Genomic DNA, 15220 nt, shown 5'->3' on the forward strand with positions numbered 1-15220 from the left:
GACTGAACATCAGACTGAAGGCTTTTGGCTATAAACCGTAATTCAGCTTTCTGTTCTTTTGATTGAAAAGTCTAGAAGGGAGCCAATGTCAAGAGCACACGCTGTTTGCTGAGAAACTTTTTCAGACCAATTACCACCTCGAAACATACTCCTCAAGTACACCATCATGACCGCATTCAAAATAAATAGTATAGCATCCAGTGATTAAAAAAAAAATCCTTGATCAAATACGATGACCTCCTGTCCTGAATTTGCATTAAGAGCCCGATTCATGAGCTGGGTTTTTCGATTTTTGGGTTTTGATTCGATTTTAGTTGAGTGATGCTTTCCATGCGTCTTTTTTTTTTAATGTTTAGGCTTTTGTGTGCACCTGTGCTCGTCAACACGGGCCCTTGTGTTTCCCAATCAGCTCGCTGGGCCACATGTGTCTGCAGGTGTTTCTCTTCATCTCGTCAGTAGCCTGCATTTAAGTTTCCTGGTTTTGCTCAGTCTTCATCCTTTGTCGCTTTGGCCCTTGTCCAAGTCCAAGTATTTTTCCGGCTGTTTTGCTGCTGTGAACATTGTTATTTTGACTTGTGTTTGATTTGTTCTATATTTGTTTTGGTTCTTTTGGAATTAAATTGTTTTTTTTTTTTTGTTTTTTTTGGAGTGCACCCCTTCCTCACCTCCCTGCTTGCCAACAATTTGGTCCTCAACCTTGCTAAACCATAACAAACTTCCTTGAATGCAGTCATTGCATGATGAGTCTAATATTGTGATATTTCATCTCACCTATAATTTACGAATTAGCAATTCATCCGTATTTTTTTTCATTACATTAGCAACACTACACTCCTCAAATGATTTAATGAAGCTTATTTTGTCGTACCAGGAAAACTCACCAAGGACAGGAACGTGTGGGTGGATGGATCAGTTATACCTAGAATGAGGTGACAATTTAGAATCTCTATTCTTTAAAGATCACTCAGCACCTCTGAGTGCAGACTCTATTGTCTGCCATGCCAAGGTTTTGTCGAGCAATAATATACCCCTGTTTAAAATGTGCTTCATTCCAGACCATGATAAGCGCCATGTCCTTGGGTTTGGGCAGAAGGCGATGTCTCCATTCCCAACAAATAGCATTGTAAAGGGCTCCCTGAACCATGCAAGTAATTTTCTGTTGTTAAAACTCTGGGATGTTTTTTATGATGAATATTTAGACAGCTCTAGGGAGCATGCAATCTTATCAACACTGTTGAAAAACTCTCAACATGAGAAATTATCCATCCATTTTCAACACCGCTTATCCTGGAGAGGGTCGCGGGGAGTTGTTATGCGGTGTTACTGGTGATATTTAAAAATCTTGATTTACTATGTCCTTTAAGTTCAATACTTTGATCCAAAAAAAAAAGGACATTAGCCACGGCACTTGTATGATTCCTTGTTCGTGCTTTTATTCATTGCGAGGAGATTACCGGTTCGGGGAAGCAGCAAGGGTGCACAGTCCACAAAAAATAAAAAAATTAAAGCATTTTGAAGCCCTTCAATTGTTTATTAGTTGAAAAGCAGCCAACCGGTTTAAGGGGATTTTTTTAAAGCTGTGTTGGTTATTTGATCTGGAAAAAAAAACACTATCGTAAATCCATAAGATTCAGTCTTGCCTGTGGGTTGATTGGTGAACTCAAAGCAATATCATCTAATAATAGATCTAATTAAATGCATTAATGTTATTCTCTCTGTGAGAGAAGCTCTGTTGGGAAAAGGCTTTTTGTGCCGCAATCTTGGCACATCGGGCTTTGAACATTGTCAGTAATGACAGACGAATTGAAGGGGAAAGATGAGAAGGACGGAAGAGATGGCAGCGAGATGAGTTGCACGACTCATGGGTTCCCTTTATGAGAGTGAGCCATGTGGGGGATTTTTTTTAATGTAATTTTTTGCAATTAATTTTTGCCAACTTAAATGATCATTTGTGTGAGTCTGCGTCCACTTCTGATGTGAGAATATGTCTTCTCTGGGAATATTTGGATGCGAAAGTGAAAATACCGTGGAAGATTCTCCACAGAGCATATTGATGGTATTGATTCTACAACGCCCCGCTGGAAAAGAGACGCCGCACACAGATGTAACCTCAAGAAGCAGCTATGAGGTCAGACTATTTCCGTGACCTTTAAAGCTGTCGTTTCAAAATATTAATTCACCCGATGACTGTGACACCCACGTCCTAGAGAGAGGGCATGTATTCTGAGAGCACCTCAATCATCGGCAGATTCTCTTCAATCAAAACATGGACAACTTGCAGGGTCACGGGGGGACAACATTTTGTTTCACTTTGAAGAATAACCACATATTAGAGGTCTTAGAAGTCACTTGAAGAACGGATTGCTATGAAAACAGATTGCTTTGAAAGCCCTGATTTATCCACAACAGCCGTAAATCTAGAAGTATAAAAGCGTTCAGAAATGATTAATAGCCCTCTGGATTTAAAAAAAAAAAGTCTAAAGCGATGATTTTTTTTTCTTAAAAGGTTTGAGCAGGCAAATTAAAATCATGACATTTCTCCAAAATGTGCCTATTTTCAACATTTGATGACAATTATGAGATACTGTCATATGTGACAATGCAACGTTAAAAGCACCCATGGTCATCTATTCAGAATGCAACCGTTTTTTTGTTTTTTTTTGGGAGGGGGGGTGGGGGTTCTTCAAGAAAGTGTGTCTAACATGATCAGATGATAACTCTGAATATGTTTTTTTTAGTGGAAGAAAGAGACAACGAAGAATATACACTGTGGACTAAGATGGCCATGGGAGGAGCTTGAATATGGGTCTGGGGAACCATTTCTACAATTTTTAGTCTGAGATTATGCTTCAGGGAAAAAAAAACAAAAACATGAATAAATAAAAGTTGCATTTATTTGGAGGTCTTGAATAATTCTTAACCAGGGCTGCCAATAATACTAAGTGAATTAAATGATGGTCATTCAGAGCAGTGAACCCCCCCCCAAGATAACCAAACACGTTATCAGCTATTACAAAAGTGGAAAATGGTTCTAGGTTTTACGTGACTGTACATTAAACACATGTGTGACAAGGTAGAATATTAAAAAGTGAGATGAGCGAAGTTCATGACTACAATGGTGTTGCCATACTTCATGGTAGGTATGGTCATCACGAACAAAAATGCCTTTCCTGTTCTTCCAGAGACAAATGATAGATGCAAAAGGGATACTACAGGTGTGGGAGGTTCCCTTAGGCTAGGAACCGGCAACTCTTAGCATGGCGGGCAGTCATCGATCCTCTTCAAAATTAGGAGTTATGTGTGTGTCTTGGAGTGCGTGTGCATGCCTGTGTGGAAGTGTGATGGCCTGTGAATTTCAACACCCACCCCCTGACTCTCCACAGGGTGGACAACCGTGCTTAGACTCCACAAAGCATTGCAGGGAATTGGTGGGTAAACAAGGAAAGAAATCATGAATCCTACATTTCGGCACTAGAGTCAAAAACACACTTTGATAAGAAGCTTAGGCTAATACCAATACAAATGAACAAATGCATATTCATTCACAATCAAACGGCGGAAGCAAGATCCGCTGGGGTTTGCAAACTCTCACATTGTTATTTGGGTAAGAACAACCAAATTATTTCATTGGAATCTCTTTCTTTCGCTCTGTGAAAATGAGCGACTTACCAGCCACAATCGTTGAACAAAAAGATGCGGCTATTAAAATTAAGCCTTTTGTATTTGGAAATGGATATCGCCAAATTGGTATCGGTCCTAACTGCAGTGGATCTTAATGAACAATTGCTGACCGATTGAATCGTTTTCCAGTGAAGCCTTTCAAGTCGGTAACTCAGGCGGGACTGAAAGAATCCGACAATTCCATCCGATACACGAAAACGAGACCTCCTTGGTGTACAAAGATATTCCATCATCCATGGCGAAAAAAAAAGCCCTCATTAGCCGAGAGCCTTTGCTCATCACTGTCAACTCAAGGAGGACCCCGGGGAGTCTTGTTAACTTGGGAGAAGCCACTCAAAGCTAGCTCCCTCCAACTAGGCCATCACAACCCGAGGTCCGGCGCTCTGTAACAAGTGTCTGTCAGTATTTTAGGTCATACCAGTCAACCTCTTGCAGCCAAGGGTGTCACTCGCCAAAACAGGATGAGGAATAAGGGATGTGAACCCAAACCTTTTTACGACCAATTCCCATCAGCCAGATGTCTCGAGCAGTTTGTCCTCTGGGGGCATGTGGCACATGAATTGAATAACTCCCAATTCCAATCTGTCTTCGTTTTAACATTGCTAAATGTTGTACAAACCAGGCTGCCATCACTCGTTTTTTTTTTTTTTTTACTTTACAGCCCATATCTACATTGGATATAAATTGTAGAACCGTTTCGACTAAATCCAGCATTTTCTTGATGCCCGATTTTCAATCTTTGAGGAGATTGGAGTTGTTTACTCGTCAATATTACCTATAAAGGCAGTAATTTTGTTTAAGAAAAAAAGGAGTAAACAAGAAAATTGTGGCATTGAATCTGATGGAGTTGGAAATTTTGGGGTGGGGGGGGCACTATATTTTCTGCCGGTGCGCCAAAGAAAAAAAAGTTGGCCACACCAATGCACCCATTGCAAAAAGTCAGTGGAGAACACAGATTCAAATAATGCTACTGTAATTTTTTTTTCTCCTCTCCTCCAAGTCTTCCATTTGTTTTCAATCTATGCTAACGGAAGCACCATAAATCTTATTTGAAGAACGAAACGCGTAGTTCAGACCTCGTGAGCTATTGCTTTTCCGAGCACAACCACATATCGATTCCAAAATATCAGACCCAATAAATAATAGAAGTAAAAAGATCAAATGTCCAGGTGAGAAAGCTCTGCTCATTCAACCAGATGCTGCTTTGTATTCAACAACAACAACAAAAATCAATCCATTTGTTGCTTTTGACCTTTGCGCTCAATGACAGCATTTCCATTTTTTGCTCTTGTCCAAAACTGTCTACAAGCAAAGCTTATAATCCTGCACTAATTTTCCACTATGGCTCCTTGTTTGAAAACCAATGTTTACAGACCGTCCAAACAAAGCAGGTAAAATGGCAAGGCGAGTCGCAACATCACTCTAGAGATGCATAATTAACATGCGCGGGACAAAGCCGCCTGGGTACAAGTGCATGTTTTTAATGATGGCCATTTAGACTGTTATGTATCATCTGGCATCCATTACTGGTGGCGGCTTTATAAGGACACAGATTAAACTCCCAAAGTAATTCCAGGTGGCCTGTCAGAGCACAAATAAAATACTCTTAAGAGCTCAGTGTTTAAACGGAAAAGTTTTTTTTTCTTTTTTTGGTTTTTGTTTTAATGCTGAACGTCTGTAATACAATTGAGTGGGGACATTTCAACGCAATGTCAGTGCAAGAAATAATTTTCCAACAGAGATGACGCTCACCGGTCTTAACGGTGAGTATCCGCCTTAAGATTTCACCTTCTGTTACATAACGTAGGTAAGATAACAAAAACACTTCTCAATATGATCCAGATTTTAGCTTAAAAATGCATACAAGGGCGGCACGGCAGGCGAGTGGTTAGCAAGTCCGCCTCACAGTGCAGAGGCGTGGGGTTCGATTCCTGTGTGGAGTTTATATGTTCTCCCCGTACCTGCGTGGGTTTTATGCGGGTACTACGGTTTCCTTACGCATTCAAAAAACATGCATGGCAGGCTAATGGAACACTCTAAATTGCCCCTAGGTGTGAATGTGGATGGTTGTTCGTCTCTATGTGCCCTGTGATTGGCTGGCAACCGGTTCAGGGTGTCCCCCGCCTCCTGCCCGAAGACAGCTGGGATAGTCTCCAGATTGCCCGCGACCCATCTGAGGATAAACGGATTAGAAAATGGATAGATGGATGAAATGCATACTAATACAGAGCATACTGAGAACGGGTGTTACTTCAAGCACAGAACTGCCATTTCCTAACATCTGTGATCTGTTCTACAAATGAGTTGTTTTGAGTAGACCAGTGAGTGTTTGTAGTCGTGGAAATGATTTCTTGCAAAGAAGAATCTCACGAGAAGCCAAAATGTTAGCTTATTCCTTGCTCGATATTATTGAGTTATTCCTGTAGGGCACGTCTTTCATGTCATGAATCTTCAGCTGAATAAATCAATGGAATTACCACCTTGTTGCAAACAGTTTCTTTAACTTTGAAGTAACCACATCTTCAAAACATTCTGAAAGACAGATCTGAGGGTAAGAGACTGAACAGGGAAACACTCATGATTGATAGAGAGAACTGCGAGAGTGCTCATAAAGGTTTGTGGTCAGACCAAAATTTGTCAGACAACAAACCGTAAACCTGTTGTCATGGTGTTTATTTTTGAGCGCTCGATGTGGAAAAAGGTCCGCGTTGAGTGTTTCAGGCTCCATTTGCGTCAGAACAAACAATGGTATGCAAATAAAACCATGATGGATCAACCCGCAGACAACAATTTTCAAGTTGATAAATCTCCACAGTGGTAAAAATGCTGCACTCAATAAACCCATCACTCGGTGTGTTGACATTTACAGTGAATGAATGAATCCACTGCAACTGCTAATGTTACTGACAGCTGTCTTTGTTTGTGCAGACTGAGTGAGGCAGGTGCAAACACAAAATGTGGATTTTTTTGGGGGGGTTTGTTCTTTCGCAACCTATTTTCATTTATTATTTTTTGCCTGTGTGTGTCTTTGTCCTTGTGAAAAGACAAATTGACAAACATCAGAAGAGACTTTGATTAAAAATAAATCCCCTTTTAACAGTTGTCCTAACAGTTGGGGCACTTGAGAAGAATGACAACATTTTAATTAGCTTGAGGTCAATCACATAAATGTTCAAATCATTACATTTGCAAATAGCAATTTGAAATCATCGGAACGTGGATTTGACATGTTCTACTTTTTAGGTATACTAGTACACCGGGTTACATTACTGTTATGTACTCATGTTTTAATGGCAATCCAATGAATACGTATCACTTTTCCATTATATCTCTTCATATAATCTACTGTTCCACTATGATGAGTAATCCCCTAGTTAATATCTTCGCATTAACCCCAAGGATTTGATTTTTCGCCGTGTTTTACATCATTTATGTTAGACAAAGGTGGCACACCCATTCCGGATGCAACTCTATAAATCACAATACAATGTCAAAGAATGAGCTGATAACGTTGTTGTTATTGTGAAGTGTCCTTTAGGATAGAGCCTTGAAGACTTCAAGCTCTTTCTCGTATTGAGCCCACGCTGCCAAAACAACAGCGACAGTGCACGGGGGGTAGGGGGGGACCATACATGTACTTGTTTGACTGGTGCTAACTGTTCAGGGACTGCTCCAATGCGGTCTTCCTCAATAACCAGCAGCTCCTGTGCCGAGTGCACCCACTGAGGGCTGGAGATTGTCAGCAGTCACACACATGCCAATGCTCTTATGCATTAATAATACTTTTGCATAAATCTTTTTCTCCCACCCCACCACCACCCTGCCCCCTCCCTTCCAACTCCTATTATAGCAATTCACTTCCTCTGGTGAGAGCAGAGCTGAATAAAAGAGGCTTGCCAGACATACCTATATGTGCAGTACATGAAAACTTGGAGGCACTTGAGGGCACATAGTGATATCTCTGTGGCCTCACAGAAAAGTTGATCCAAAAAATATTAAAGAACATTGGCTGCAATGATATACAAAGTCACATCTGCACCTGGACCTTCCAACTTCATCAATGCAATTACTTGTTTCTGAGGTGTTACCTACAAACGGTCTGCTATGAGACGAATTTGTCAATAAGCACCAAACCTATCTATCTATCAATCGATCTATCTATCAATGCCAATATACAAAATTGTAAAAAAAAAAAACATACGATTTACAGAATGCACCAGCCATCTTCATCTCATCGCTCAGCCCCTTTCACACTGACAAAGCTGAACGCTTCAAAAAAAAATGCAATAGATTACCTGAACAAAGGTGCAGAAATGCCAAAAGCCAGCAAATCCCCCTGAAACAAGCAGGCATCCTTCAAAAGAGCAGCAGCCGGAGTATTCCAGATTTTGAAGGCGTATTGCGGTGCAGTTAGTTCATCGAAATCCCAACTTCTGGTCCCGAGTTACTGTCAGGCTGGTTCGAGTTGTGTGAAAGAACTCGAGAAGAACCTCTGAGCCACTCCTCGCGGGGAGATGCCCGATTAAAGTTCGATGTAGTCTCTCACTCGAGACCAAAAATTGGTTCTCTCCACTAACGCCTCACCTCCGCAAGGCAACAGGAACTTTTGACTGCATCCATCGCTTAAGTCCGATCGTCATTTCGCTCACGCGGGCGATGATCGAATGGAGCCGTTGTTGCGACCACTTTTTTTTTTTGAATGTGAATCCCACGCGAGGCTGCTGCGAAAGTGGAAGCAACGTTGGTTGGATGAGGTGCTGCTGTGCGTCTGCGTCGCCAGTGCGCACACGGGGGAGACGTGGGGCTCGCTGCGCTCCGATTTTACTCTTAACCACCTTCGAATTACGTTCTCCTTTTGGACCACTTCAAAGATAATACATACATGTTTGGCAAGAAGTGCGTATTAAAACTATTATCAAACAATTGTCTTTTAATTGCCCATAATGGGGGAATTCAAATGATAGGCTCATTTGAATTCATCAAATGAGCCTATCATGCTGCTTTAAAAAGCAGGACATTTTTAAACAGACAGCTCAAGAATATAGCTACTTTACGCCAACATGTATCTTTTAATATCAAAATCAGAGAAACGAATCATTTAGCAGTGGTCTCTTGTTAATTTTTCAAGAGCAACCAATGCGTACCAGCTCAGGTTGTTCTGTATAAGGAAAAAGGGGCCAAAATAATGAGCCAGTCTGCATCAGCAGTGTGTTTCTCAAGATGACCACAAAAAAAAAAGAAAAATCGATTCACGTTCTCACCCCCTGACCTCTCAGCGTGCCTTTGGGGAAATTCGAAATGATTGGAATTGCGTTGGAGTTGCAATGCATGCTGAACATTTGACACATGTTGACGAAACCGTCTGAATGAATCCAAAAAGTGCACATTTAAATGAGGGAAGTGATTTCCACTGAAAATGTTATGTAGTGATTTCGAGCCATTGTTCAGCAAGAAATCTGTTTTTGGAGAAATGTAAGCACTCCCCCTAGAGGACGAAGAGACTCAGTGAGGATAGAATGTGTTTCAGTAGTCGGAATGATTCTCATGTGGCATTTCGAAAACGTTTCCTTAAGTAAATGAGAGAGCAAAAGGGCTGCATTAGAGAAACAGTGAAGTCTTTGCAAACCTATACTGGGGCATGCTAAATACAGTTCACCATTGATTACCTTTAAAGATGAAAGGGTGAATAATGTGGTCTCTAAACCCTTTTCATATACAATGTCTAATGAATGGTACACGTGTATTTAATTCTCCAGGGGATTTAATTACACTGGTGTTGAATACAGTCAGAAACCGGCGTTGCACACAGAAAATTATCATTTATCCATCACTCAATTTTCTATAACGCTTCTCCTCATTGGGGCGGTGGATACCCCCTGGACTAGTCCCCACCCAATCCAACGTTCGGCCAAATTTGAGTTTTTCATGTTAACCGCGTGTCCACTGCGCTGTTTTAATTTGTATTCATGTTTACACTGAAATTGTCAATGCTAAGATGGAGCACTTTGTAACCGACATTTGTGTTTATTTAAAGTCTAAAGATCCCTCTCTTCGGCATTAGGGCCTGTCCACATCCTCGTCTTTTGTTTAACAATGACACCACTTCGTAGCACAATATGAAATGAGATTCATCCATATCCACATGAACATTTACAGTAAAATGTCTTCTTACAACGTTCCCTTTTGCCTTTTCTCCCGGTGCAGTATCTGTTCTTCATTGTATGTTTTTCTCACGACAGTAAGAGAAGGTAATAATGTCTTTCTGGCATGTTGACAACAGAGAAATGCAACAGCTCTGTAATTTGTGAAATTCCACGACAGTGACAAGAAAAGATCCACCGTGGCACAAAATAATGACAGTGTATGTTTTTTTTTTTGTGCCCACGTCGCCTCAACAACAGGTGTCGCCGCAAAAAGAAGGCCTCGCGAATTCTGACAACGTTTCACACCATCGTTCACATTTCAAAGCAGTGAAATATTTTCCAAGGCAACAGATGGTGAAAATATTGTGACACAAAGACGCGCCTGTCTTCATGGCAACACAAAACACGAAATGCCAAAGATTTTGAGCAAACGGTGCCAGGGACTGAGACCTATTTTCACTTCAAATTAAATATCAAGATGACAAACTGGATGATGGAATAAACCGTACGGTCTGTTCCACCCATATTGTTTTGCAAAAAATATGGCCCATTGTTGGATTTATTATTGTTTAGTAATCATACATTCACGTATTATTCGGTTGATTCTCGTGTCGTCATTTTATGCTCGCAATGAAGAATGCTTCTGCCTGTCAGTATAGTTTGATTTTGCTTGCAAAGAAGAACGCTTATGCTTTCAATCATTAGTTTGCTTTGCCTGCAATGAAGAACGCTTATGCTTTCAATAAAGATTTATCCTTTATTATTTACTCACATCTATAATCATTATATGTTCTTCATTATGTGCTCACTTTTGCTTGCTGTACTGTGTGAGAAGTTAGGGTCGCAACCACCTTTCCGAGGACGTGGCTGGGAAGAGATAACTGTTAAGACTAAACAGCAAGCAAGGCTGAACCGTGAATGGAGACATCAACACCAGCTGCAACGGGATGTTTATGTCTATTTGCACACATGTACGTAAATTGCACTCACATACACACACATAGTCAAACAAGTTCAGTGTGTGTTCAACAGCCCCCACCCTTTAGGTTGGACACACCTATGTAGTAGCTTTTCCCAATAAATGAGGAGGTGAAGGGGGAGATCGTTAGGGTTACGTGTGGAGAACTGAAACCGAACGCTTCTCCTCGTTCCCTCCTGGTACCAGAATCGAGTCTCCTGTCTCCTCCTTTTGGTTATTCTTGAGTGTCATTTTGGACCAACCTGACATTTTTGGGGGCTCGTCCGGGATCGCAACATACCTGACGCCTCCAGACGCTGAGTCGACGGCCAGGAAGACCGTGGCCACGGCAAAGACACCCTTTCTGGGACTGGGTTTCGGCTCCTCGTCTGGGGGCTGAGGGTTGAAGCGAATCCCAGAGGAGAGAGGACTACTCTTGGTAAGTAGGGCGGCGGTGTCCTGTACGTACTTAAACTCCGCATCGACACTCGAGGAGTGTTTGCGCGCCGGGTTTGTAAAGACGGAGGTCGGGGTCTTTAAACCTGTTTTCAATTGAAACACTCTCAGGGCAGGTGTTGTAGTTTGGTTCGAACGCTTGGTTCGAGACCCTGTGTGAGCCTGAGAGGGGTTTGTTGAGAAGGAACTCTTTCAACGGTGATTGAGTGTTTGCGCGCCGCAAAGCCCTGAGCCATACTAGTCCCTATCAGGCATACAGACCGTGCAAGTCTCTAAACTGATGAGGGCGACGGTGTCCTGCACGTGCTTAAACTCCGTGTGTAAATAATGTGTGTTAAACCCCGGGTATAAATAAGATAAGATATCCTTTATTCGTCCCACAGTGGGGACATTTATAATAATAATCTCTATATAGTGCGTTACCTCTGGTCAAGGTAGGTTCGCTACCTCATCTGAACAGGACATTTGTTGTGGCAACTGTCTGAGGAAGCAGAGGCAAGAATTTCCCGCCACCTTGGTGGTAGAAGGTTGGAAATTACCTCAGTCGGAGAAATTGCCACCCTGTTCAAGGGAACAGTCAGCCTAGTTACCCTAGGTAAATCGCTGACTCTGAAAAATAAATTCCAAATTATCCAAATTCCCAAAGTTCCACCTCCTAATTCGCAATGGGGGTTCATTATAGTAAGACCGTGGAGAGAGGTGATCCCAAAAAGAAGTTAACATGTAAGGACTGGAGATTCGTAGAGAGCCAATGTCCTTAGAAGATAAAACATTTAGATACGTGGATAGAAAAATACACCACCGTTATATCCGACTCTTCCGACATCTCCTCCTTTTCCACCATCCTCTCCACCCTCTTACAGAGGGGGCCATCCGATGGCCACCAGGGGAAAAGGAGATTTGGGAGTGGAATTTTCAAAAAATTGGAGTAGTGTTTTTTCCCCTGCTGCGACGAAGGTTGACTCATCCGGGAGTGAGGTACGAGACGCTTTTCCCATGATTGAAGTTGCAGATCCAGACATAAAAGGTGAGTCGCCTGTCATTCTTGTTTATAGAACATGGACACAAGAAGATGTAAAAAAAGCCGTAGACGGCATTACATCACATAAAATTGACGTGGTACAATTTGTCCAGAAAATGGAGGATCTGCGAAAATCATATCATCTAAATGGAGCTGAGGAGCAACAAGTTTGGATGGCGGCTTGTTTGACAGTAAATTGATGATGTATACTGTATCGATATTTGGATGGAGTGAAGTCTTCTCGCTGATGACAAAATTAAAAGTTTGGATGTGCTTAACTTGGTTGTGAGCGGTAGTAAGGTGAATATTTTGGTTTGTCTGTGGGGTTGTGTCTGCGAATATGTGTTGGATTAGTCTTTGCGTGTGGGTGTGTAGATATGCGTGACTCTTGGTGCGACTCATGGAGTCTTGTTTGTTTTGTTTTCTGGCTTTTGCAGTGTAGAAGGTTTGTATGGCATCTATTATAATTACCGGTACTTGTAATTGAAACTGTTTTTATTATAATTCCTAACACCACTTCAGCTTCATAATTTCAACCAGCGCTACATGAAGTATGTGTAAATCAGGTAAAGAAATAAAATGGTTGAGTATGGGTGTGGTGACACAGAGAGTTTTGGATACTTATAGTGGGTGACAGGCAAGTGAAAATATTGATGGTGAGACGTAAGGTGATGATGGAAGTTGAGTATGTTGAGAATAAAGAAAGGCACGGGCAGGTGAGGTTTGACACAGTGATGCTACGAATGAGGAGGTCACCGTGTGTTTAGGTTGAAAAGGGCCGGAAGGTCACGAGATGCTTAGATGGTTGTTTGTAAGTCGTAAACAGTGGACGTGTGTGGGACGTTGTTAACTTTCTGGGAGGAGTTAGAATGTGTAAGTATACAGTGAAGGCCTTGATCTGGATGATTTGTGAATGTTAATGTCTGTGGGTTTCAGTTATCTTATTTGTTTTATAAATGCTTCTGTTATGCTGCTAATTGCCAGGATGTTCCGATTATGTTCCAATGTTTTTTTAGATTACGTTCATAAGATGCACATTTCTCTTGAAACCTGAGAAGAGCCATCACGGCTCCTGATGTGGGAGGAATGATGGTCTTGTCTCATGAATTTGGAAAATTCTGTTACAACTTTGCTATCCGTGGATTGTGTTGTGCCTTCCGTCATTATGAAATTTAATGACTAGAGTTGAAGCTATCGTCGAACATACAAATTATTGTTGGTTTGAGTCATAAAAAAACCCGTCAGATTTTACGACACATCTCATTTGTGCATACACAGGCTGGATTTCTAATTTCGTTTGTCACAAGAGCAAAATCTTCCAGCTTTAATCAGCACGTTTCAGGGTCACGTGTGAATAATTTACAATTGGCTTCGTTAACTTAGTATGACTGCACGTTTTAAGGTCAACAGTGGCATTTTTGAGTATCACGCACCCTAGGTGGTGTTTACCAAAGACAGTTGTGGCATAGATAAGCCTTTTGGCAGCAGTGTATGGTGTGAACTCTGCATGCTGGAAGAGTGCTAGAAAAAAAAAAAAAAAAAACAAAGGGATGAGCTGTTGCACACTAGCATGACGTTTTTTTGTTGCATGGTTGGCATTTATTTTGTGTGTCTATGTTGTTATGTCGATCCCCTTTAACGCTGGAAAAATGCACAGTGCTTAACCGTGCTGCTTTGTTGTGGCTTCCTGATGGGTGTTTGTTTGTTTGTTTGTTTGTTTGTTTGTTGGAATGTGAACAGGTAATAGTGATTTGAGAGGTTGTAGGAGGATGTACAACAAACTCATCTCATCTTATCTCCCGTTTTTGTGTGTGTTGATTTGTTTCATATTAATATTGAGATGACCTGCATGACTGCCTGATTGGAAACTCTAAATTGTCCCTAGGTGTGAGCATGGGCTTGGGTGTTTGTGCTTGTGTCTGTGTGCCCTGTAATTGGTTGTCGACCGGTTCGGGTTGTCCCCCTCCTACTGCCCGGAGATGGCTGGAATAAGCTCCACTCACCCCCGCGAACCTCGTGAGGATAAAAGCGGATCGGACATTGAATGACTGAATGTATTGCTTCATATAGTGATGGGTCGTTTTTTTTGGGTACATCTCGGTTTAACGGGCGAAGGGAGGAATCTAGATATAAACAAGCGCGTTTTGCGGGCTATATTTAGGTGGGTTTGTGCGACTTTCAGTTTGTGCACAAACTGTTTGAGCATATACGGGAGCATATTTATGCGTCGCTTTTCAAAATTGGTGCCCCGTTATATTACGGCATCTCATCAGTTTATTGGCTTAAAACTGATTTGTATAGTTATTTTGCGGTTTGCGGTTGTTATATAACACGTGAAGTATTGTTAATTCAGTGTGACGTATGTTGTTCGTTTTTGTATCATGTTGTGATATTTACGCGGCTCACACGGCAGCGATTTATTTTTTTTAGGGGGGACTTGCTGGCTAGCAGCAACGTGATAACGTTTTGGGTTCAGTTCACTTCTGTTTTATATGCGGCAACAAATTGGGCAGTGAACCCAAACTTCTTATTTGTGTCATGGATTATCTCACGCATTGGCAGGGGGAATGGTGTCTCTGGTTCGGAAACATGATACAACCTATGGTTTTAACCAATGTTGGAATACGGTACATTTTGAACTACATCTCCATTTCAGATAATGTAGAGGGTTTTCGTTGAATTAATGAGGGGGTTTGGTTGAGGCTTTTCCAAAATGGGTCGAAAATTGATAAAATGGAATGCATGTTTCACATTTTATTTGAGACACTATTGCTCCAGCCATCCACAATCTGCAGGATTGGTAGCAAGTCTGAAAGTATATGGTTAAAATTCGATTAAAGAAATTGAATTGAAATTGAATTGACTTATATGTTAATATTACGAGAATGGTGTTTTCTTCTTTGTTCGAAATATTGTTTGGGAGACTATATATATTACTGATAATTTCTACAAAATTGTGAA

At 41.3% G+C, this 15220-nt stretch overlaps 1 protein-coding gene across 4 annotated transcripts in view; it reads right to left on the bottom strand.

Annotated features, from left to right (window-relative positions):
- Nucleotides 1-15220, bottom strand: part of LOC127588632 (roundabout homolog 1-like) — a 78901-nt gene that overhangs the window by 52348 nt on the left and 11333 nt on the right. Inside the window, exon 1 of one of the 4 annotated variants that reach the window (XM_052047430.1) lies at nucleotides 7977-8588. The exons of the other annotated variants lie outside the window; for them this stretch is intronic. Within the exon in view, the coding sequence (XP_051903390.1) occupies nucleotides 7977-8034 (58 nt within the window). The 5' untranslated portion in view covers nucleotides 8035-8588. Of the gene's footprint in view, nucleotides 1-7976; nucleotides 8589-15220 lie in introns of those variants that run through there. 4 annotated transcript variants of the gene reach the window in all.

Source organism: Hippocampus zosterae, chromosome 16, assembly GCF_025434085.1.
Source record: "Hippocampus zosterae strain Florida chromosome 16, ASM2543408v3, whole genome shotgun sequence".
In the NCBI taxonomy this organism is placed as follows: domain Eukaryota; kingdom Metazoa; phylum Chordata; class Actinopteri; order Syngnathiformes; family Syngnathidae; genus Hippocampus; species Hippocampus zosterae.